General features: G+C 48.0%; 1 protein-coding gene and 1 long non-coding RNA gene across 3 annotated transcripts in view; both read right to left on the bottom strand.

Annotated features, from left to right (window-relative positions):
* Positions 1–647: 647 nt before the first annotated feature.
* On the bottom strand, positions 648–3319 carry LOC118227314. Its single transcript, XR_004765244.1, has 2 exons — positions 3146–3319; positions 648–2311 (listed from the first exon to the last, which is right to left on the bottom strand). It is a non-coding gene; the product is annotated as an uncharacterized LOC118227314 (long non-coding RNA).
* A 3682-nt stretch (positions 3320–7001) lies between these two features.
* The window catches only part of luzp1 (leucine zipper protein 1), a 57344-nt gene continuing 53995 nt past the window's right edge, over positions 7002–10350 (bottom strand). For both annotated transcript variants that reach the window (XM_035390645.1, XM_035390654.1), the window contains 2 exons: positions 9181–9468; positions 7002–8534 (listed from right to left, as the gene is read on the bottom strand). In XM_035390645.1, the coding sequence (XP_035246536.1) occupies positions 9238–9468 (231 nt within the window). In that variant the 3' untranslated portion in view covers positions 7002–8534; positions 9181–9237. The remainder of the gene's footprint in view (positions 8535–9180; positions 9469–10350) is intronic.

Below are 10350 nucleotides of genomic sequence, written 5' to 3' on the forward strand. Positions count from 1 at the left end.
GTGGGGGGGGGGATGCCAGGACTCCAGGACCCCCCAGGAGTCCCCCAGATCAGACTCAGAATGTACAACTACCGCTCATTTCCGCCAACACCTGGCATCTCCATTTACAAACAATCCTTTTTGAATAAAATTTATTTCAAAAAAAAAAAAAAAAATCTAAACAGCAAAACTGGTTAGCTTCGGATCAGGCTCACTTACTGGTCTGTACAAGTCAGTTTATCTGTCAGGCAAGTCATTGTGTGTGTGTGTGTGTGTGCGTGTATGAGTTTGTGTGTGTGTGGGTGTGTGTGCATGCGTGTGTGTGCATGTGTGTGTGTATGCATGCGTACGTGTCCGTGCATGTACGTGTGTGTGCATGTGTGTGTGTGTGTGTGTGTGCGTGTACGTGTGTGTGTGTGTGTGTTTACAGGCCTGAACTTCTTTCTTTGGCAGCACCCACTAGATACAGTACAGAATATGAACCCTGAATTCATGAGGAGACATTAATAACCAGGAAGACGGATGGTTTCTGATGATTTTGATGTTTCAGAGCAGTTCTACCTCTGAAAAATGAAAAATACATTTGTTTGAAAATAACAGTGTAATACAAGCTTTCACTTTTCTGTGACAATCCATTTCTGCATGTCTCTTGAACGTCAGGAGAGCTGTTTTTTTTAAACTTTAGAAATAACAGAAGAACAAGCAAAAAGACTCCCCAGGAGTGCATTAAAAGAGATTCAAAACAAAAGAAAAATAACAATATATTTAAACAAGGCCCACTTTACAAAATTACAAGGTTTTAAATAAAAAATGTATCCAATACAGCTTCCAAAACAAGTCATTCTTTAAAAAAAAAATTTAAAAAAAGAAAAGAGAAAAAAAAACATTTAAAATGAACAAAGACTTCCCCCAAAATAGAATATTACCCCCTTACTTAAGTACGGTGGCCTTGCAGGACGGGGTGTTTGTCTCTGTAAACCTAGAGCAGTAAACGGCGAAATCCCACGGAATGATTTTGGCACAAGGTCGAGAAGGCAGTGCCCTGAGGAGCAGTTAAAAAAAAATAAAATAAAATAAAAAAAAACGTTTTTTTTCTTTCTTTTTTGTTTTAAACATTTATAAAACAAAAACGGGACGCGTTTAACTCTTGACGGGCAGACGAGCAAAAAGCTCAGCACGCTTTCTTAATTTCAGCTCGGCCAGTGCAATTACAAAAAAAAAATAAAAATTTGACGGCCATACATTCAATAAAGGATTTTTTTTTTTTTTTAAAGAAAAAATACTCAAGGACCAACACTGCTTGGGTGAGAGAGGGTGCTTGAAAAACCCAACAGGGCTAACGAGCTAACGGGCTAAGGGGCTAACGGGCTAACAAGCTAACGGGCTAAGGGGCTAACGGGCTTAGTTTACAGGGGACTTAAGTGCCGCTTAAGTGCAGATTTATGGCTTCCGGTGCGCTGACGCCGTGGCCTCACTCGCCAAAGAAGCCGGACTACCGAGGTCCACCGTGAGACTCCCTCTACGTCTCCGACCGGTACATTCAAGAGCTTTCGCCAAAGAGAACAAAAAGAATTGGGTAAGGGGCTTTTTAGGGACGTTTTAGGTTTTATTTTATTTTTTTTGTTTCCTTTCAATTCGTTAAAACATATTTCTAAACTGAAATAGTGGGGACTAAATTGCCATTTCCTCCATGTATGGCTTTGTGATCGCTCGCTCTCTCTCTCTCTCTCTACAAAAGAAGGCTACATGTTCTGGTAACATCGATCAGGGAACAACCAATCAGAGCCCACTGCTGGGAAATTTCCTAAAGAGCAAGGTGATCAAAGCTTCAAAGTGGTATGGAACAGTGTGTGCCTCACGCTGGTATAGTCTCACCTAAGATTCACAGGTACAGTCTCACCTGAATCTCACGCTGGTACAGTCTCACCTGAATCTCACACTGATACAGTCTCACCTGAATCTCACACTGATACAGTCTCACCTGAATCTCACACTGATAGAGTCTCATCTCATTCTCACACTGATACTGTCTCACCTGAATCTCATACTGATACAGTCTCACCTGAATCTCACACTGGTCCAGTCAAACCTGAATCCCACACTGATACAGTCTCCCCTGAATCTCACACTGATACAGTCTCACCTGAATCTCACACTGATACAGTCTCACCTGAATCTCACACTGATACAGTCTCACCTGAATCTCACACAGGTACAGTCTCACCTGAATCTCACACTGATACAGTCTCACCTGAATCTCACACTGGTCCAGTCAAACCTGAATCTCACACTGATACAGTCTCACCTGAATCTCACACAGGTACAGTCTCACCTGAATCTCACACTGGTACAGTCTCACCAGAATCTCACACTGATAGAGTCTCATCTCATTCTCACACTGATACTGTCTCACCTGAATCTCATACTGATACAGTCTCACCTGAATCTCACACAGGTACAGTCTCACCCGAGCGTCACACAGGTACAGTCTCACACAGGTACAGTCTCACCCGAGCGTCACACAGGTACAATCTCACACAGGTACAGTCTCACCCGAGCGTCACACAGGTACAGTCTCACACAGGTACAGTCTCACCCGAGCGTCACACAGGTACAGTCTCACACAGGTACAGTCTCACCCGAGCGTCACACAGGTACAGTCTTACACAGGTACAGTCTCACCCGAGCGTCACACAGGTACAGTCTTACACAGGTACAGTCTCACCCGAGCGTCACACAGGTACAGTCTTACACAGGTACAGTCTCACCCGAGCGTCACACAGGTACAGTCTTACACAGGTACAGTCTCATCCGAGTGTCACACAGGTACAGTCTCACACAGGTACAGTCTCATCCGAGTGTCACACAGGTACAGTCTTACACAGGTACAGTCTCACCCGAGCGTCACACAGGTACAGTCTCACACAGGTACAGTCTCACCCGAGCGTCACACAGGTACAGTCTTACACAGGTACAGTCTCATCCGAGTGTCACACAGGTACAGTCTCACACAGGTACAGTCTCACCCGAGTGTCACACAGGTACAGTCTCACACAGGTACAGTCTCATCCGAGTGTCACACAGGTACAGTCTTACACAGGTACAGTCTCACCCGAGTGTCACACAGGTACAGTCTCACACAGGTACAGTCTCACCCGAGTGTCACACAGGTACAGTCTCACCTGAGTCTCGCTAACCTGCTCAGGCTTGAGTGACAGCACTAACAGGGAAAAGGCAGTGCCGTGTTTTGACAGACACCAAGCACGTGCTCGGTTTGTGAACATGCTAGACGGAACGGCTGGGCACTGGGGGAGACAGGAGACCCCCCCCCCCGACCCCCCCCCCCCCCCCCCCGGCGGCTGCCCTGGAGTCTCCCGTTGGCGATATTTATAACCCAGTCTGAGGGAAAGACGTGATTAGCTCCAGCCTGTGACCTTTCACCTTTCACAACCTCGGCGCTGTATATCAGTCTCCCCGCTTTCTAGCAGCTAATAAAACAGGCGCATGCTGACAGCTCGGATGGATGGGGGTTAGAGGGGCGACTGAAGCATTATGGGAAAATGAGTTTGGGGGGGTGGGGTTTAGAGGCACGTGAGATGAACTGGCTTTAACATTTAAACGAACCGGCGCATTTCCAACCAAGTGACCAATCAGGGACTACTTTAGACTGCTTTTAAAAACCTTGTTCCTCCCGAGGTCTTGTGACATGAGCTGTATAACACCGCCATAAAAATTTGATTTGATTTTGGGGGCCATGTGGGATTATCCCGCCGTAGGTTCAGCAGCGTAGCGGTCAGGCAACCCGGGCATGCAGCAGAGGCTGCAGGTTTGAATCCCAGCTGGGGCACAGTGCTATGGTGCAAAGGTCCCTAATCTCAGCTTGCTTCACTCTGTACCCAGCTGTACGAGCAGGGCGGCCGAATCGCATGCGGCCGCTGCGGCGTTTCCTGCGTCGCGTCGCATGCGATGCGTCGCAGGCGCCGCATTGTCAGGAGTCACGCCGCTGCAGCAGCGCAGGATGACTCAGCTGCGAAAAAAATATAAAATAAAATAAATCGCAGCCGGAAAGCGCCGCTGAGACGCAGGCCTTTGAAGAGTTCAGGAGAAACCGGCCGGAGAATTCATGTCACGTCTTTACTGAAGTGAAGTTTTTTTTTTTTCTTCTGTCAGGCAATAATGTGTCAGTAAATTAAAACGTCAAGTACAATGTCCAGCCCAAGGACTCTCTCTCTCTCTCTCTCTCTCTCTCTGTCTCTCTCACTCAAGGGCTGCTGGGATTGCTGTCTGGTGTAGGTTTTTGCCGTTAAATAAACTCTCACTAACGCTTTTAAGAGGCGTCCACACTGACCAATCACTGCGCACATAAAACCACTTTCCAAAATGAAATTCTAAAATCAACTTCATGCTCAAATCTAGATCTGTTAGTTTAGAGAGAATCCAGAAGCCGCTTTTAGGGTTTAAACCCCGGTTTTCAGTCATTTAGGACTGTGTTGGCAGAGGTAAAACATTTACAGACAAAATCTACAAATCTTTCCCTGAACTGCCGCACATTACAAAAGTAGAGCCCCTTTCTCAAGTTCTCTCAAACCCACAATGAAAAAAAAAAACAAAGTCCCTTAATCTTGATTGCTTTATAGTGTGTCCAACCATTAATTCCTCCTCGACTTCTCTTTCCCCTCTCACTCAAGCGCCTGCATCACTTTTTATATCTATGGTGATACTGATCTGGGTGGGGCATTATGGGACTTCGGAGGAAGAGTACTCAATAAACTTTTTAGTGACTGGGAACGGGCGAGTGTATTTACCAGACTCCGGTCGCACAATAATTTGAAATGCTTTTACCTTTGAGATACATACTCAATTAGTGCAGATAACTGAAGATCTTAAAAGAAATGTGCAACTCAATTAACATTCAGAAACAAAAATGTTTTCCTTTTGTGTGATCGTTACATTTCGGCAAGTTAACACGCTTCATCGGATAATTAGCGTTGTCAAATCTTAGCGGCGTCTGAAGAGTTCAGATATGCGTTTGGGCCGGACCTGGCATGCCGCACGCGCACGTGCGTGCACACGCACGCTGTCTGTGTGGTCTCTGGGCCACAGGTGACCTCACCTGGCCGGGTTCCCACACACCTGCACCTCTCTCAAGAAACACTCGCTCTTCACCTGTCAATCACACGTCTCTGGCCTGTACAGGGGGGGAGAGCAGAGGCCTGGGGGAGCGTCGGTATGTTTTACTATTTACATATCTGTGAGGGAGCGAATTACCAGCTGTCTTTACGAGGAGTGCACTTTAAAGTTTTATTTTTAAATTTAACGGTTTCCTTTCATTTTTTTTCAGATGGGGATATAAGCCAGAGGAAATACCAGAGGTGTCGTTCTCTCATACTGACAAATCTACAGGACCGTCACAAATCCTGCCAATCAAAAATAAAATAAAATAAAATTACATAAATATGTAGTCACATTCACATGTGAAAGCACTACTGTCTAGAAAAAGATGACGAGTTGGCTGGTAGGCAAGGCTGAAGGATATCACTGAACAGCATATTTAAATGGATAATAAACCCACATGTTCTATCTGTTCAGCTCGCTATGTTACGGACACAACAGATTGATTTCATTGTGCAACATTTCTCTGTGTTTCACAGGAACTTTTTTTTTGATGCCATTACGTTTTTTTTTTCTAAAGGGAGAGAGGAGAGGGTGGAATTCTGTCACGTTGAAATGCTACTGTGGTCACATTGTTCTGTACACATTGCTTTTTTTTTGTATTTGTTTTTTTTTTGTATTTGTTTTTGAATCAGGACACAGTAAAGATGATGGGCTCTGACAGGAATGACAGCGTCTCTTCGTTTGGCCGCACACCCCCCCTCCCCCACGCGGGGCAGAGAACCGTACGACCGCCACGCTCAAAGCAACCGGAAGGCAAACATGCCACCAGTCTGACCACAGAGTTCAGAGGTCAAAGTTCAAAGTTATCCTCGGGAATGTGGAAGCTGGTGTTCACAAGCCCCCGCCCCCGACGACTGGACTGAAGAGACAGTTGCCATAACAACCTTTGTGTACTCACCCCATACCCCATCAACCCCCCACCCCTTCCTCATCGTCATGGCAACGGATGACCGACATCCATGGAGACGTCCTCTGAATACGCTTAACTGCCACTTCACTCGCTCGCCCACCCCGGAGGTTCAAATATTAATTTAGAAAATAAAACGAGATTAAAATAGAAAATGAGGAAGAAAAAAAAATGAAAAACAACAAACAAAAAAAAAGAATCGAAACAAGGCGATTCGCACTGCGAACCCAGTCAGCGTGCTACCCCGCACCTTCGCTATGGTCGACCCAACCCAACCCCCCAAACCCCCCCCCCCCCACCCCCTCTTCCCGACCCTCGGCCGGTGAGTCACTCCGTCCGTCAGTAAGGGCACTGTCGGTCTCCGGACTGCGGCCGATTTTCCCGCCGCCAGTGCGATGCCAGGCTGCCCGACCGAGGCTCCAGGGAGCGTGTGACAAGGGCGCTGGGAGTTCCGGCACGTTCCGAACATGAGCACACCGGTCATGACGAGCGCCATCTCAGGTGTGTGTGAGGAAGGGGTGGGGGGGGTACGGGGGGGGGTGGGGGGGTGAGTAAGGCAAGTGCACAAATGACAAGTGCAACCTTCCTCTTCTTACTCCTCTTCAGTTCTTGAGAAATTACAGAGCAAAGCGTGGTGGGAGGACAAAGAAAAATAAGAATGAAAAATAGTTGTCCTCCAATCCCAACAGAGCAATCTCCTTATGAGAAGAGCAGGCCAACACTTCTACGCACAGTGTCTGAAGATGACAGAGCAGGGAGCGAATTACTGAGAAAGAAAACACACGCACGCACACACACACGCACGCACACACACGCATGCACACACACACGCACACACACATGCATGCACACACACGCACACACACATGCACACACGCACGCACACACACATGCACACACACACGCATGCACACACGCATGCACACACACACGCACACACACATGCACGCACGCACGCACACACACGCACGTGTGTGCTTGCACATACACACACATGAAGCCACAATGGTCATCATTGCCTGTGATTGGATATTGCTTGTGATCTATGCCGTGCATTATTGTGGAGCGTTAAGTAAATACTGAGCACAGCTTGTGCATCGACATCGTTTGTGCAGAAGTTTATAGTCACAGGTTTATCAGTCTACAGGTGTCCCTGCAGTCTCCCTAACGGACTCAGGTAGCGCCTCCTGTTCAGCCAGTCCTCTGGTGACAGAGAGGCACAAGCCTGCTTATTACTGTACTAAAAAAAAAAAGGAAAATAAATGCCAATCAGTACTGAGTACCACAATATCAAAATTTAATGTTAATATTCAATGTACTCACAGACATGAAGTGTCAGACGCTCAGCACAACGTATTTTATAGCACACATTTCAGCAAGGAAGTGGAACTGCGGAACAGTACTCTACTGTGGTTTTTATATCTGCGCACCCACGCAGTTCTCTTTCTCGGACCCACCCTTTTAAAAGTGGCCCAGTGCACAGACAGACAGACAGACAGACAGACACCAGCGTTCGCCGGGGATGAGGAGACCGGTCTAAGTAAGGTGATCCTTTGCCCTCGAACATGATCGCGGGGACACAAGGAAAGACTCAACGGTTTTAAAAAAAAACGGAAGAACCCAAAACATTTCTGAACAGTAATTCGCTCCCTGCTTCTAGTCAAATGCGTCGACTCTCCTAAAAATGTTAAAAATTTGAAACGGCGGAATAAAGGAAGTGGCCCACTGTGGAAGCGCCTTAACTCCGCCCCTTTTTTTGCCCTGCCCAATCATAACCTTGCCCCTTGCCTTCCTCACAAATCAGTCACTCCAACTACTGATAGCTCCGCCCCCTTGCCCTGCCCACTCAGTGCCAGCTCCCTGCCACAGCTCACTTGCGGCTCCACCCACCCGTAGCTCCGCCCCATTTCCTCCACCCATAAGTTGCAGCTCCACCCACTCGAAGCTCCGCCCCATTTCATCTCCCCACAAATGGTGGCTCCACCCACCCGTAGCTCCGCCCAATTTCCTCCACCCATAAGTTGTGGCTCCACCCACTCAAGGCTCCGCCCCATTTCCTCTCCCCACGAGTGGTGGCTCCACCCACTAATAGCCCCGCCCCCTCCCCCCTCTTCCGTGGGCGGGCTTCTCCCTTGTCAGGACTCAGGAATATAATACAACGCGTATGCAAATCAGAAGAAGATCCCACCGCTGGGGGGGGGGGGGGGGTTACGGGGTCCGTCTGGCGAGCAGATTATCGCTAGAGGAGAATACGATTCGGGGTCAAGCGGCTCGTGCAAGGCGCCGTCAAGTGGCTAGCGAGGGGGGGAGGGGGGGGGGGAGGGGTTGGAGCGCGGGATGGCGGCTCGGAGTCCGGACACCGAGAAGACCCCCCCCCCGCTCTTCCAGAGAGAGCCCCGGCCTGGGCCACTTCCGTCACGTCTCTGTCGGGAAGGTTCATGGTAGGACGGACGTTCCTCGTAGATGGGAAAGTCTGAAAAGAAATGAAAAAACTGTTTATTTTTTTTTTCTCTCTCCCCCCACCCCCTCCTCACACGCGCACACACATCCCCCCCATGTCACAGCCATGACGCTCAGCCCAGGTTGATCCCCCCCCACCACGCTTCGAAACGTCTCCCCCCCCCCCCCCATAACAGCGACTATGCTCCAGGCTGCGCTCCCAAAGCTAGCTTCCCACGGTACAGCACAGTACTCTCAGCAGGCTACACTAAGGGACATGTGATTAATTAACAGGTTCACACTTTTCTAATTAGAATAATGAAGCAGCTCGGGAATTCTCTTTCTTTCTTTCTTCTGTTTTTTTTTCCGAGACTAGAACAAAAGACGCCACGCTCTTAACCGAGTATGGGTACTGCTACAGCAGAAAGAGGTCGAAAACGGTGAATATCTTTCAAACTTATCCATATCGATTTCGGAGATTAATAAACTAACTGTACATTGAAATATAATTCAAGATACTAGATACATGATTGAAATAATTTTTAAATAAAATATTCAGAATATTCTGAAAATAGATTTGTCGTTATAGACTACAAAGCATGTTGTAAATAAAACATGTTGCTTTTCCGTGCGGGATGACGAACACCTGTCGTCTGTGTGGCAGGTGATGACGTCGTTACCTTGCCTGTGAGGGGCGGGGAGGGGGCAGGAGCGGGGAGGAGGGTGGAGAGGAGGGACTAGTTTTCGGTCTGGCGGGCGCTCCAGGGCCGTGACCCACCGGCGCGACCCTCGCTTCGCCCCGCGGGCCCCCTGCCGGACGCCCCGCCCGGCCCCGCCCACAGCTCCGGCCTGGAGGCCGTCCTCCTGCTGGCCGCCTCCGTCTTCGACGCCCGGTCGTAGGGCCCCACGTCGGTCAGCAACTGCTTCCTCCAAGAGCCGGGAGGTGGTTCAGTCGTCTCCTCTAGTCCCTGATTTAAAAAATAAATTCAAAAATTAAATTCAATTAAAAGTTCATAATAATTACACGGCTGGCATTAAACTAGGCACATTCAGTACCTTGACTGTATTCACTAAAGATCTCACTGGAGAGAAATATATATATTTTTTTTTTACATTTTCCATCAGTTTGAGAACAAAAGGTCTAACTGATTTGTGCCAACAAAAAAAACCCAGGACAATAAATGAGCACCTGGTCCTTTCTTAAAAAATTTAAAAAAACTAAAAAAAAAAACCTGCAGCTCTTTTATCGGAACGGGTACAGCAAAGGAACAACGTGTTCCGCAGCGGTGAAAGATGACAGCTCAGCTTTTTACGGCGGAACTAAAACACCGCTGCCTGCGGTGTCAGTCTACAGGGGGGACCCAAATTAGTGACGCACCCTGGAACTGCGCCGTGAATCGTTGACAGTATATAAATGGACGACGCGGCGCCGCTAATTTCAACGGAGCGAGGCTGGAGGTCGATCGAATTACTTCCTGATCGGCCGCTCGTGCAATGGATTCTGGGAACACACAAGATTGCGCAGGTGCCAAGTCGAGGTGCCAAGGTGCTGTCCGTGGTGCACAATATGCACTCCTTGTAGTAGCTGCATGTAGGATTAGTTTAGATTCCGGCATCAAGGTTAAAACGCACAATTCACAAATCGTCCAAGACGTTCTGATGCATGAAATTATTCCTCCTATTCTCAAAATAACATGCTATGTAGTGTGGATGATAAGTTTCCCACTTTCCATACGGCGAACCTCCATCGAAGTTTCAGGATTTTTAGCGAGCGTCTTCTTCAAACAGCACAGTCCTATGGGTTTGCAGGTTTATGATGTCATTGCTTGTGCTGATAAGCCCAAAGATTT

This window comes from Anguilla anguilla, chromosome 1, assembly GCF_013347855.1.
Source record: "Anguilla anguilla isolate fAngAng1 chromosome 1, fAngAng1.pri, whole genome shotgun sequence".
Taxonomy (NCBI): Eukaryota; Metazoa; Chordata; class Actinopteri; order Anguilliformes; family Anguillidae; genus Anguilla; species Anguilla anguilla.